Here is a 14,827-nt window from a genome sequence, read left to right on the forward strand (position 1 = left end):
TGGCCTAGAACGACAGCGTACCCTGTTGTTATTTTGAAATCGCTAAAATTGACTGCCGGCCCCCCTCCCTCTCTAAAAAAAAAAATGGCCATAAACAATTGGTTTTTGCCATAAAACACAAACAAATCACTTCCCCTTCATCTCCAAGCCTCGAAATACGTTTTTATGCCTCTCGTTGCCTGTCGCGATTCCAAAGAGAGACATGAGGAAATTGTGTTTTATAGACACAGTTGAATTTTTCAATATCAATTTTTTTTATATATCGTGTTTTTAAACTATAACAACTATAATCTATGTTATTTTATTAAAAAAATTCAATTCTATTATTTCAGCAAAATTTTAAAATTTCCATGCTAATAGCACAAAATAGCCATATATTTTGCTTCTTGCACTGTTTCAGTATTCAACAAGGGAAAATGTAGTTATTTTGTGGATTCTATTTAAAGTTCATACAATTTAATTCATCTCAGCTGAGTTAATCTTCCATGAATTTCCATTTAAATTTCGCTACACCTCCGAGTTAATTTAATTTTGAACTGTTTCCATTTATATAAGAAGTACAGGTAATCTATATTCATCTCAACTTTAATTTTTTTTATTTTTGATGGGTGACGCATAAGATATAATTTAAATTATTTTCCATTACATTCATTCAAGAATATCTTTTAAACCTGTAATTTATAAAGATTTATATTATTTTATGTTTAATTTTATTTGTTGGGATATGCATTATTGTTAGAAAATAATATAAATTAATTATATGTTAAGACCTCATCTAACAACTTAAACGATTAGGTTGAGATGATTCTTTAACAATGATAAAATTTGAAATCATGACTACTTAATCATCAAAATTTTAATAACAAATTAAATAATCATTTCAACCTAAAAATTTAAATCATTATATAAGACTTCAATAGATAATTTATATTATTTTTTGATAGTTTCTGTCCAATATAATTTTTTATTGGGGTTCATGTGATCAATATTAAATAAATGACATATACCATAACAAATTTAAAAATTACATAATTTATTTATATATACATATATAATATAAACATAATAAATTATTTATATCCAAATTTGGGATAAATATTCACGAGGTGGGAGGATGACACCTCTACCAATAAGTTGTGTATTTTCACTCCCCAGCACATGCAGGTCTACTTTCATGTAACTATGCCTCGTGTGGGATTGTGGCCCCGACGAGTCAATCGAAATTGAATTCTATTATTTAGTTTGTATTTTATTTTAATATGTTTATATTAAAAATAAAATTTTAAAAATAAATAAAATATTATTTTAATATATTTTTAAACAAAAATATATTTAAAAAACTAACTGTAAAACATATCTAGCACTAAGTCTCCTAATACCCCAGTAATTGCCAATCCAGGTAAAACGTAAATGATAATTAAATTTTATAAAAGAATTAAAAAGAGAGAGAGAGATCAATGTTTACATATCTAGCAATCGCTAATTTCAAAGAATTACTGGGAATAAAACTACTTGAACTTTCCGAGAAATTTCAACAGTACACGGCTCTTATCTTGTCTCGAGTATTTCGATCCTTGATGCTCTTCATGCACAGTTGCTATCAGAGTTCAAATGTGAATAGATATGCCCACCTCCTTCATGTATTTTGTTTGGTTGTTGAATCTTTCAAATCTTATTACCTTCGGGATTTGAAAAACAGGTTCCATGTGATCTCCCATTCATTTGTTATCTTCAGGAACCTCCAGGACTACCACTTCGATCCATTTTACCAGTACCGAGCCTCCATGCTAAGGGGTTAATTCCCATGTGAATTTCTCAGAAGGAGAATAAAAAAACAAGAAGAAAACGTTCTGTTAATTCGATAGTAACAACAAACATATCTGGTTTTTTTATCCTATTCTCTGATGGTATTCGTGTAACTAAACACAATGAATATTGAGGCGATGTTCCCATAAAGAGACTGGAAGGCAAGTGACAAGCAGAGGAGACATTGATATGAAATGACCTGCTTCATCGACACCAGGCACTGTCAAAGAAAGCGCAACTGACAAATGGTTTTTTGATTCATTCAAAAAAACAATAAAAGAAGTAAAAAGGTTGTTCATCCGCTAGCTAGTATCATTTATTCTGCTGAGTTATTTCGGATTTTGACTTGTAACACAAATAAATGAGGATAAACCAGGAATTTAACAAGTGGAGCTATGCACACACCGGCGGGGATAAAACTTGACAGATTCCCGTTTACAGTTAAATGCGAGTCACCATCTAGGGTACGCCCAAAAAAAAGAAAAACGTGGCAAGTGCGAGAAGAGAAGACAATTCAAATTCTTGTAATCTTAACTTGCCCTAGTTGTTTTTGAAATGTTGGTGGCAATAAAAAAAAATCCTGTGTTTTCTTTAAGGTCTACGTTATCCCAACAGTGCTAACTGAAATTAAATTTACCACCTACGCCAAGATCATTCCATTTCAGCTATAGTTAGGGTGTTTGGCAGTGTGGTAGTGATTGCTTTTCAAATAGCTTTTTGTGCCGAAATACATGTCAATGATGTTTTTTTATTTTTTAAAAATCATTTTTGACATCAGCACATCAAAACGATCCAAAAAATACAAACCACACTCAATTTTAACAAAAAAAAAAATTTAAAATTTGATCAAACACAGATTCAATCGCAGAGCCAAACAGGCTATAAGAGAACTCTCAGCCTTTGCATTGGCCTTACTTTTCTGTTCATATGCAGGTGCACTCTCTTCCCCCTCTCTCTTTCTCTTTTTTCTCTTTTTAATAACCTTTTCTTTTCCTTTATTTTCTTTAATTTCATCCTTATAACATTTAAATTGATTTTGAATGGGAGTAATTATATTAAATCAACTTCTTAATAATTTAATTTTAAACTCAAACTAGTCAAATAATCAAATAAAAAGATTTTTTGTTCTGTCAAATTTCACCATCTAGTTTATTTTTTTAATCGAGAGGCTGGTGTCATATTAAAAAAAAATTATATAATTTAATTTAAAATCTAGCTAGGCAAAGAGTTAGATCAAGAGGGTTTTTCTGTCAATTTTATTTTTAAATTTTTTTATTAATTAACCGGGTTTGTCTTTGAACAAATCATATTAAAATAAATCTTATATAGTTTAATTTTAAATCCGTGTAAAGCACTATATCTAAATACTGTAAGATTACCCTACTTGGTCATGTGTGATATCAATATCAATAGTAATCTGACCCGTGCGTCACTGTAAACTAGTCTAAATCTAAATACCAAGCCATCAGTTAATCGTCTTTATTTGCCACACCTCGTACACTTCTAACTCTTAGGACGACCTTCAACAATATAAAGCCTTTGGCTTTGGATGTCTGTCCCCAGGGATGCTCCTCCTTAACCATCAATATTCAAAACTCAAATCAGAGTCAAGAGTAAAAGCTCGCTTAAATCTCTTGAAGAACTGTCTTTCAACTTTTATACTGGAAACTTGATCTTTGGTTGGTGAAGGCAGATAAGTGCAGCAGCATAAAGACCAAGACAAAAAATAAAATAAAAAGAAGAAAGAAAGTAGGCTATGCCTCTAACTTTTTCTTAAATATATTCAAAAAAAATTAAAAACATAAATTTAATAATTTTTTTATATAAAAAACACTCAAAATCAATTTAAATAACATTTAAGAGCACAAGGCCAAAACCTTGGTTGTATAGCCTTCGTGCATTTGGATTCATTATCGCGATGGTGTGCGAGGTTGGGCAAATGGGGTCTAGGCTTGGATTGATCGATTATCACAAGGCTTAGCTTGAATTTGGAACTTATGAAGAACCAGCTACAGGCCTTCGGGTAGCCCAATTAGTCAATTAGCTTGCCACTGATTTTAATTACATCTTTCATAATTTATTTATTGGAGGGTGCCGGTCCCACTGGAATACAAAAGGAAGGGCATTGTCATACGCACAAGAGAAGACGAGAAAGACAACAGAGGATAGTTGGGAATAACAGCACTCTATCACCACTTTCATCACTAGTAGAAATTGGAAATTTACACTTTAGTCTTAAATTTCAGACATAAAAACCCAAGGACATAATTCACCGGACGCTGATCACAGTCAGCTTACAAGAACGAAAAAAAAAAAAAAACGCAGCTCCCAAATCCCTTTAAGGCTGCGGGGGAGCGAAATTAAGAAGAGCAACTACTCAAAATACTAGCGGCGGGTGGTAAAAGTCCACCCCTGCCATAATCTTCCGCCCTTTTCAACGGCGGAAGAAAAAAAGGAAAAGCCCCAAGACTAATAAAGAGTGTCCCTTGAATAGGACACCCCTGAGTGACTCAATTAGCTCAAAATGAGAGTGCCAATTAAAAAAGCCCTTCTCATCCTGACCAAAGAGAACCTAATACTGACCTCCAATCGAGATACAAGTATATATTAGTACTAATAAAATCATACTAATATTACTTCTGATAATAAGTACTAAATAAATATAGAGCTAACATGCTGAAACTTTAGCATGCTGAAAGAACAGAAGGCACACAGTGTCGGTCCCTAGCGGAACTGGGCACCAGAGAAGGTCTGCCCAAAGGACCAGCTAGAGGGAGCAGCATTGTAGGAGACCACAGTACGGCCATCGCTGGTGGTGACCTTGAAGGAAAGACTTTGTCCGTTAAGATAATTGTTGCTTTGCCAGTTTTGCCCCCAGTTCCTTGACATTGGTTGCCATCCAGTCCTAGACCCCTTGACGGACACAGCATGCACATCACCAGCACCACCAACGTTGGTTATCAGGACTAGATTGAAGTAGGAGTGACCATTGATTGTGAATCTTATGCCTCCTCTCCTTCTGCAGGGTACCCTACAAAAACCCGCCACCAAGACAGTTAACACTGCTACTAAAGCCAGAAAGAAGAGAACTCCTTATGAGGGAAGGGTAAGCTTCCAAATTCCAAGAGGAAATTGAACTTTCTCTCTCACAGTTCGTGGTAAGAAAGTGGTAAAGCGGGGACCTTGCTAAGAACTTAAACTGCCCTTTATGTTTAGTTCAAAAACTGGTCTTGGGACATGAATCTGAATTTTTTTTATTAAACCTCAGAAATCACTGAGGAAGGGAAAGTTTAGAGAGGGAAAGGTTGACTGCAATCAAATTAGAGTTATGAAAAGGACCTGAACCGTGAAGAAAGGATTTAAGAACATGAAGAGACTGATTAAAGACGTAAATAACCCTCACCAGAAACTCGTTAAGGAAAAAATTGAGATTAATTTCATTAAAACACCCTTATTCATGACCATATATCCCTCCATGGTTAGATTTGAAGCTCAAGAAGCTAGAGACTTACCTTCTGTAGGACACAGGTACAACACCAGCACTGTATCGGGCAATGTGTTGGAAGACAGGCTGAGAGAGATCAAAGTGGTGTTGAGGAGGGTTACACCACCCCCCTGCATTGTTAGGCAGGGCATTGTTTGGAGGGCAGAAATTGGTGGCTGTGACCAAAATGGAGCCAGGCAGGCACCATTTGGGGTCATTCACGCACCTAATCTCGTAGCAAGACCCACAACTTAACCCGCTATTGAACAGAGCTGTGCTCAAAGCTGCAGTATTTGTACCATACCCCTGGCTGTACAAGTTCCCGTAACCGCAAGCCCCACCTGAAGTTACATATTTTATCAAAACCAGCAAAATTAGTCATATGGTGTGCCCTGAAGGGTTTAATTTCTTAAAAAGGTTCTTCGCTTCTGCAAAGTGGCATACCCATTGTGCCGGAAGCATCACCACCTCCGTAGAAGGTTGCACGGGCATTAATCCACCCTCCACCACCATAACCATTAACAGATGAAACCATTGCAAGGAGACCCACCAAGATAAATCCAGCTAGAGCCATTTTCCTGCACAAAGGAGTAAACCAGTTTAGTTTTTTTATAAAAAAAAACCCACCTTGCTCATTTTTTGTTAGGTTCATTTAACAAGAGAAACAACATTTTGAAAAGCAAATGTGAGAGAAGAGAGACGGTTATTACATGAAAAGAGAGAGGAAAAGAGAGCAGGCTAGTGAAAATGTTAGGCGCTGGAGTGGAGAAGGTTAGGAGGGGATGAGGGAGAATTTATAGGGATTCGGTAGGGGTGATTAGGAGAACAATTTTGCCACCATTGTCACTCGTCACACACAACTATCGCAAAGACACGTCTTGAAGCAGCTGGGGGACCATGAACCGCTTGGGCGTAAAAGTCAAGCTTGTGATGGTGAAAAAACAAGAGCACATGTGAGCTTTGAGGGGGGAAAAATTGTTTTGAGGCTGAAAACCGTGTGGTTTTGTTTCCTAGTAGAAAAATTCCCTAGAATCCGAGTGGGGTATAGGCGGTTTTCCACATGCAAGCAACTTTCATTTGTCGCAGGCACCCTTTTATTTTATCTCCTCCCCCTTCTTGAATTTTCTTAAAAATATTTAAAATATATCTTGGTTAGGAAAAACGCTACCTTTTCTTTTTGTTTTTCTAACAATGAAACTTTTTTTTGTTAAAAAAACGTCTGTTTTGATCCTTCGTTGGTTTTTAGCCTTGGACTGTGATGAGCAGATGCACAGTGACGCGCATGGGCACATTACGAGCCTCATACGCAGCCGTTTATCAGGACTGGGACAGTTGAGTCAATTCTTTAATAATAAAATAAATCTACTTTGGTAAACGAATTAAATTCCTGTTTAGACTAGCATGTTATTTATCTTGGAAAACCATCCCCTCCAGTTCATGATTATTTTTTGTTTTCGAACAATTCATTAATTGATATTCACAGCTGTGAAATGCGAGCACGTGGATGGTTTCAAGTACAACTGAACAAACACACTCTGGTTAGGGAAGAACTAGGAGAACTCCGTCAAATATGAAACAGAGAAAGAGTATTTTAGAGACTTGTAGGAGCACGTGTCTGATAAACAATAACTTCCTGAGTTACCAGATAATATTTTTTAGCTGCCTTGTGAATTTTTTTTTCTTTGAAGGACAGGCTCAATGGAGCATGCCTCGTGCATAAATTAAATTAGTGATTTGTCAACACAGAGCATAGTTATGGTTGGGTTTGGTTTTGAATCAAGTTAAAAATTAAATCGGTTGAAAAATGATTTATTAGAAAAAGAAATATCAAAGTAGAAATAATTATATCAGTTTTAAAAACTTACTTTAAAAAAATTCAAAACCAGCGTCTCAGGGTCTGGTTAGCGCCATACTCAGTGCACATTCACTGAGGTGTGCTTATTTTTTCTGAAAATTTATACCCACAAATCTTTTTTGAAATAATATTTTTTGGTAAAGATATACTGCTAAAAACTCGGTTTATCAAAAATTAATTCGGTTAAATTTATAAGACCTAATAGATTAATATGAGATCTATTTGAAACGGAAAAATCAGAGTATAAATAATCATATCAATTTTAAGAATTTATTTTTTAAAAAGTTATTCAAAACAATGTTGTTTTATTTTAAATTTTTTTATTAAAATAAAATTGTTTTATTTTAAAAAAAATAAAAAACTATCATTTTAAAATAGATATAGGTTGACTCGCTGATAAATTGACTCTATTAACCAGCAACTATTTCTTGGGCTGGGTTCATTTTTGTTAAAATCATGAGTTAGCTCGTAAAATCATACGATTTTATGAAAAAACATGTATCTAACATGTAAAATTGGACTAAAACTCGAAAACCATTAAAATCAAACTTAACTCATGCAAAATCGATAAAATCAGTAAATTTGTGACATGAACAAAGTCAGGTTCAAATTTGATCTTAAAATGTTTGTTGATTAGTTTTGCGAGATTGAACATATCTTTCAAACTATATATTGAATATAAATAATATTTTACATCGAAATATTAGACACATAAAAATATATTGTGGTAATTTTCCAGATCAAATGAAGTTCGGGGACATAATATTTCTAAGGGTTAAAATTAGTAGATGAATCTTGTCAAATATGTCAAACTAGACTTTCATGTATTGTTTTGGACATATCTAGAGTTACCGGTGAAATTTTGCAGCGATTAAAGTTGGGCTGGAAAGTAGACAACTAAAGCTTTTCAACCATATATTGTAGGTCCAGTAATTCATTTAGACGAGAGAGAATAACATATTTTAAAACCAGGACTCAAATTTACAAAGAATATGCGAAAATTAGAGATTCGGGTTGCATGAAAACTTTTTATTATTTATTTATTATTATTTATTTATTTATTTATTAATAATTATTATTTCTCCATATCATCAATTCATTGATTTATACTATCTATATCTCTCATTTTATTTAGATCACTTATTAATTATAATATTATTAACTCACTTTATTAGATTTTAATTAGATTTTAATGTAGTTCAATTTCTTAGCTAGAATTGTTAATATATAATTAGTTAAAAAATTAATTATAATTTTACAATTCAAATTTATATTGTATTTTGCATATAATGTTAAAAAAAAAAAAAAACTTTTATCATCCTTGGCTGAGTTAGACCTGGACAGGGGCTGTAATGGTTACTTAGCTGGATTAATTGTATGTTCAGTGTCTCATTATGTGTATAATCATTAGGCACTATCATATGATTTCCTAATCAAGATAAGAAGATTGCATGGACAGCCATTCGGCACTTGGATTCCATGCTGATTGACGATATCAGAGGACCGCGATTCTCGGCCCGAGCGTATCCAATTCCAATCGGCTTCATTAATTAAAAATGTAAACAGCAAGTGTAGTATAGTTTCTACAATGACGAGTTACGTGTATTTTTGGTGTACTAGATCAGTATTTTCCATTGATAAAACTCTCCTCCCATCAGACCTTGCTTGGACAGCCTGCCTACTCCTAATTTAAAATATTAAAGAAAAATCTCACACCGGAAAGGATTTTAAGACTTTTATTTTTATTTATTTATTTATTTTATTTAATTAGAATATTTAAATTAATTTTATGCATCGACGCATCTCGACTAATCTCCATGTATATGAAAAAAAATATTACCTTCTTCGAAGTATTTTGGTCTATTCATTCCCTTCTGATCTCCCTCCTCCTCCCCCACCCTCTCCTCTCTTAGAGCTTCGTACCATTATGATAAAATACAGGGGTGTTTTTAAAAGATACTTCAAATTGGAAACGGAATCGCCACTGTAGGAAAAAGCTTTGCTAAATGCAAATCATCTTACAATACGTTTACTGTGAGATACAAACACAAGCATAGTTTTGCTGCTGTGTTTTTTACTTTTAGCCCACACCACTAAAAGTAAAAAACACAGCAGCAAAAACAAACTCACGCTTACAGAATCATGATGGAGAGGGAACAGGGAGAAAAAATGAGTCTCGGTTACTACTAGCATGCATTTCCTGGACAAAGTTAATAGATCACCGTGGAGATATTCAAACCCCTCCACTGCTGAAGAAAACAGGCATGGGCAGAACAGCCCAGATTTCGAGCGAAGCTCGTGCCACGCCAACCCCACATCACAACTCCCTAGAGGGTCAAACAGTGCACATATCAAGAAAGAGAAGATCCAATCATGGGGCGACCCTTGCTCTCTCTAGGCTGTTAATGTTTGAACAGCAGTCAAATTAAGAATAAGGCAGCACTAAATAAAACACCTCTGGAATGACAACTTGTTATCGTGACCGATATATAACTTTTACTCGGGGTGACCCTTAATGTCTTAACATGTTTTTAAAAATATTCTTCAAATTATTTTAAAAAAATATTAAATTAATACTTTTTAAATATGTTTTATATGTTGATATTAAAAAAACACATGCAGTCTCTCTTTTGTTTTTGCTCTTTTCTCTATATTCAAAACCCATTTGGCTACTGCTGCCAAAACATTTTATCTTTTCTGAACTTTGATTATTATTATTATTATTATTTTCTTTTGTTAGATGAGAGTTGGGGTGCAATGCAGTAAAACCCCGAAGAAAGGAACACAACGAAAACTCGAAAAGATATATCGAAACTGGGAAGTCCGGACCGAGGACGTGATTCATATACAGGGCTGGAATTTTTAGGATGGTATTCAAATTTTGTTTGTACTTGAAAAAAAAGAAGGAAAAAACGGTGCTATCTCTCCGGTTAAGGCCTTGAACGGAGCTTACAGTTTTGGCCCTCTCAAATCTCAATTGCTCTCATATTTGCACTTTTTAATTTCTATATTCGAATTAAGTGCGAGAAAAACTAAATCTGATTGTTGAAAGTGTTATTGAAAGGTCAAAATTCAAAACCAACATAAATCTAATGAACTCATATTCAAAATTTTAAAAAATAATTGCATTCAGGGTGTGCATTGTGGTTGTTTATTTTTTTAGGATTTAAAAGTGGTTATCACATGAAAATATATTAAAATAATATTTTTTATTTTTTAAATTTTATTTTTAATATCAATATATTAAAATAATAAAAAATAATAAATAAATAAATTTTAAAGACAAGCAGGTTAACTATGACAAACAGGATAAAACCAAAATAGGGTTAAGTAATACTAGTTCACGTACAAACAACAAAGAAGAGGGTGGGATTTGACTCCATCAATTATGGCATCCTTTACTCTGTACGGGTAGTTTAAGTTTTCCTTTTTGCTGTAAAATATAAATTTTCTGTCAGCCAACCCTGTCATTTAAAAATGGCAATTGTTCTTGGAAATTAAAAAAAAAAAAAAGGCAACTGTGCTCTAGCTCTGTGTTTTTTGGGAGTGGATGGGGTGCTTGCATACCATATTGACATTTCCTGGACTTTAACGGCCAATAACCAACTTGTCGTTTGAACATGCTTAAGCATGCCAGATTCCTCGTCACCCCTTTGCTTTTATGTTTTGTGTTCGGCTTTATGGATTTGATCTGGACCGCTTATCTTCCGGAAACTTTACCCACCGCTATCCTATTTTGATTCCACACTAGATTTTCTGGCTTTCGTGTTTCATCACACCTTTCCCTGTTGTCATGGATTTTGATGCCCCGCAACTACAAGTCAAGTGGGGGGAAAAGCATTGGTCTTGTCGACGCCCAAAACACTCCTGCCTGGTCTTCGTTGTTTCATGTGTATGATGTAGCATGAGACTAATCTCTGCGTGAAAACTTTTAAGCTTATTTTCCATAATGGTGTCTCCCTTTCGACCTTGCTTTTTATAGTCTTCGAAGTAAAATTCGCCAATCATGACCTTTGTTGTTCGTCAAGGTTTACGTGCAATGGGAGGTCAAGAACATCAACTCACGCCCTTTATTTGAGAATAAAAGAACAGCGCAATGCACTCTGGCAAGATTATGACTCCGCTTCGACTTTTTCATCATAATGGTTTCCTTTTCTCTTCCAGGAGAGATGAGACGCGACTGGATGGTGTCTTCTAAAACTAGCTGTATGTCTCCCAGCTTGATACGGAGGTCTTCATTATTTGTATTTGTTTCGTGTGTGACTCAACCATGCTTATAAAAGCCGGTTTGGTCCACAACCTGATCCAAGGTTTGGATGGCAGTTGTATAGGTCCATCGAAGTTGATTTGAGTTATTAAAAAAAACAATGTTATTTTAATATTTTTTAAAATATGTTAAAATGCTATTTAATGTTTTTTCTTAGGAAAATTCAGTTAAACATGGCATGGATTTTGTTTAGGTAGCTGGTTGTTCTCACCAGATTCAATTATATCCAATTTAAATTTTAAGTCGGTCGGTCATCAAATTAACCCGTTAGATCAACTGAGTTTAACAACACTTATTTCAACTGGGCTGTAAATTCCAGTTTGGAGTGTCAACAGGGAACATGCAATGTGAAGAGAAATAAAAGGAAATAGGAGAAGAAGAGCAACAAGAATGAACACGAGAGAGAGAACATTTTATGGATCTGGAACACAAGATAGTACGTTTTGTACATGGACGGGTTGATGTATTTATTGTCAAAACAACAACTGTATTGCAATTACAATTTTTTAAAAAATAAAGTCTCATGCATGGTGAATTTACTAATTCACTAGTGAAGATGCTTCTATTGGTTTAAAGCAATTAAGACTTTGAAGATGCTTGAAAAATATGGAGCCCCTGTAATTTTGTCCTGTTGGGGATTGCATTGCTCTGGCAAGGCAATCTTTTTTTGTCCTAATTTTTAATTTGATTGCCACACTTTATTTATTTTTAATAGTGTTGATATAATTTTATTATATCTCAAATCTTAATGTATCTCAGTGTCAGTTGGTATACTCTAATCTATTTCATTATTTTCACATTATGATGAAACTCTAGAATTAATTGCAGAAATTGTAAAATATAACAGAAATTTAGCATTAAAATTGGCTTAATGTTGAAAATGAACAGTTTTTATGGGTCGTTTTATTTTCCCGCCACCCAATGAATGGTCTAGAACCATAAACAGTACATGCCAGTGCGCCATGCACCATTTCAAAATCAAAGAACTGGCAGGAATAAGATACCATGACCGAGGCCGTGGATGACAAAAAAAGTTTCTCATCTTAATTAATTTGTCGGGAGATTATGGTGCCTTTTTTGTTGCTGCATCTCGTATGTGCTTAATCATATCTTCTGTCCTTTGTGATTTTCAAACCAAACATCACAATCTTCCTGGTTGTCCCGTTCTTCTTTCCCTGTCCCTCCCCATGTGCCATGTGGTCTACGAAGAAAGTGATCATCTCTCATGGCTGATCATTCTTGCTACGACTCTTGACCTAAAATCAAACCCTCCTCACACCGTTGCCCCTAGCTGCTACGCAGCCTACACTGTGTGAGATTCTCGGAAAATAAAGAGAAACTGAGAAAATCGATCTGGGTGAGAGGCCATGTCTTGTCACTGTTGAATTTAATTGTGGCATCAAGATTTCCTTGCCCGAGATTTTGTCAGACGCTTCATCTGCGCCAACGTCGACGCGAGCGGGTCTCGATCCCTATAATTAAATAAAAAGTACAAAATATGAAGCAAGATTTGTATCCATTCTGTTTGTCATTTTTCGAATTCAGAAAGTTAAAAAGAGAAAATAAACAATTTTAGCTACCAAACACATCTCTTGAAATATCTCTGTCAAAGATTATATTCTTGATTATAAAAAATGAGCCATGTTTCTTTGTGTTCATATTTGTGCATTTCTTGTTAAATCATATTTTTTCTTCTCTTTTTTTTCCCGATGGAAACAATAACTCGTCAAATGTACAGTATACCAACCCCGTGATCGGTGGAAATCTTGCTTAGAAAAGGGAGGGAGGCAGCCGGATCTTTAGACTAGATTTTTTCTTGTGCCTTAAACTACCTTGGAGCTAGCTAAACTAACAACCTCTAGAACCCATTGTATAATTTTGAGCACTAAAGCGTGCTGGTATCATGGTGGGGTAATAAATGATGTTTTTTTTTAATATTTTTTTTACATTAACAAGTCAGGATTATAAAAAACATTATCATACTATTAAATACTCATTAAATCTTATATTATAAAAAACCAACTGATGCTCAGAAGAGTGTACTCTCAACTACCCACTGGATTTGGTGAAGAACCTCTTTACTAGTAGGTGTACTTAATGTTTCTGTAAGCTTTACAGAAACTAGCTGTAAGAATTGTAAATGCTCATTAATTCAACAAGAAGTAAAGAATAGAGTCTGGCTGATGAGTGGAATGATTGTCCAATGAGCACCGTTTGATTTGATTCCATTCCTCATGAAGCAAGCATTTTTTGGTTCGGGAACAATGGAGGGGAACCACGATCACAGACGAAGTAAATAAATGATGCACCATTTGTTAGCATGAGCTTAAAAAGATAGCTGGAAAGGATAAAAGGAAAATTATTGCTTTATCGATCCAGATCTTATTCCAGCGTTCGTACCAAGACAAAGCGTTGAAAGCCACCGAGATCACTTATACGATGAAAATCCACGCAAGAAATATACGTTTTCAAGCCCTTTTATAGCTTGGTTCTGCAAAACGACCCCAAATTCATGAGTATTCTTCTAAAAAACAAAAGAATAGCAGAGGTGTTGCGGTTGCCGACAACAATGCTGCGGAATGATTCTCGCGCACTTCCCGTTCTTTCCCTCTATAATGGATCTTTTTGACAGTTTAATTTTTAAAATTTTAAACTACGTCGCTTTAACCCCACATAAAAGTTCGCAGTGAATCTTCCTTTGAATTTTAAATTTTAAAGTTCCCGTTTCGCATTGCTTTCTGTTTTTCAAATAATTTCTCAGAATGATTTTAATATTTTAATGTTTACCTTTAAAAAAAATAAATATTTTAATATATTTTAAATTACAAAAACATATTAGACCATACCGACAAACAATATTAAGAAGGAGCTTTCTTTTTCCTCCACGCACAGATTAAATTTTTTTTTGCTCGAGGCCGGAGAAAAAGCAATCGTGCATAAATTGTATCTCTGATCACCTATTTCAAATTCGGAAAAAAAACTCTACTCTCCACCATTGAAGTTGTAACCAGTTTGCTTGAGAGGATAAGAAATCCTTCTGTATCTCACCACAAATCACCACCATCGGGGTGCTTGGATCGACTTCTCTCCATACCATTAACAGCGCAAGGTGAGGTCATAGTTATTAAACCCGGCCCGGGGGTTGACCCGGCCAAGGGGCCGGGTCCCGGGTTTCAGAGGTCAACCCGGGTCAACTCGGGTCAACCCGAATTAACCCGGAAAAATTTTAAAAAAAATAAAATTTTAATATTTCATATGAAAAAATCCATGTAAATATAGATTATACATATTATGAAGTTTAAAAAAATATTTTAAAAATTTTTTTATCCCACATTAAAAAGATATTATGTTAAGCTTTTAAGTTAAAGTATTTAAACTAAAAAAAGTTTTTTATCCCACATTGAAAAAACATAAC

General features: G+C 34.5%; 1 protein-coding gene across 2 annotated transcripts; it reads right to left on the reverse strand.

The window, feature by feature from the left end:
* Positions 1–3,975: 3,975 nt before the first annotated feature.
* Positions 3,976–6,167, reverse strand: LOC7460697 (expansin-A1). Of its 2 annotated transcripts, XM_002312217.4 has the most exons (4): positions 6,001–6,167; positions 5,735–5,868; positions 5,319–5,631; positions 3,976–4,837 (listed from the first exon to the last, which is right to left on the reverse strand). In XM_002312217.4, coding segments are annotated over exons 1-4 (756 nt in total). In that variant the 5' UTR covers positions 6,003–6,167; the 3' UTR covers positions 3,976–4,530. The 2 variants fall into 2 exon arrangements, with proteins under 2 accessions (XP_002312253.1, XP_052311434.1); XM_052455474.1 differs by lacking the exon at positions 6,001–6,167 and having other exon boundaries at positions 5,735–5,957.
* Positions 6,168–14,827: the final 8,660 nt, after the last annotated feature.

This window comes from Populus trichocarpa, chromosome 8, assembly GCF_000002775.5.
Source record: "Populus trichocarpa isolate Nisqually-1 chromosome 8, P.trichocarpa_v4.1, whole genome shotgun sequence".
NCBI classification, from domain to species: domain Eukaryota; kingdom Viridiplantae; phylum Streptophyta; class Magnoliopsida; order Malpighiales; family Salicaceae; genus Populus; species Populus trichocarpa.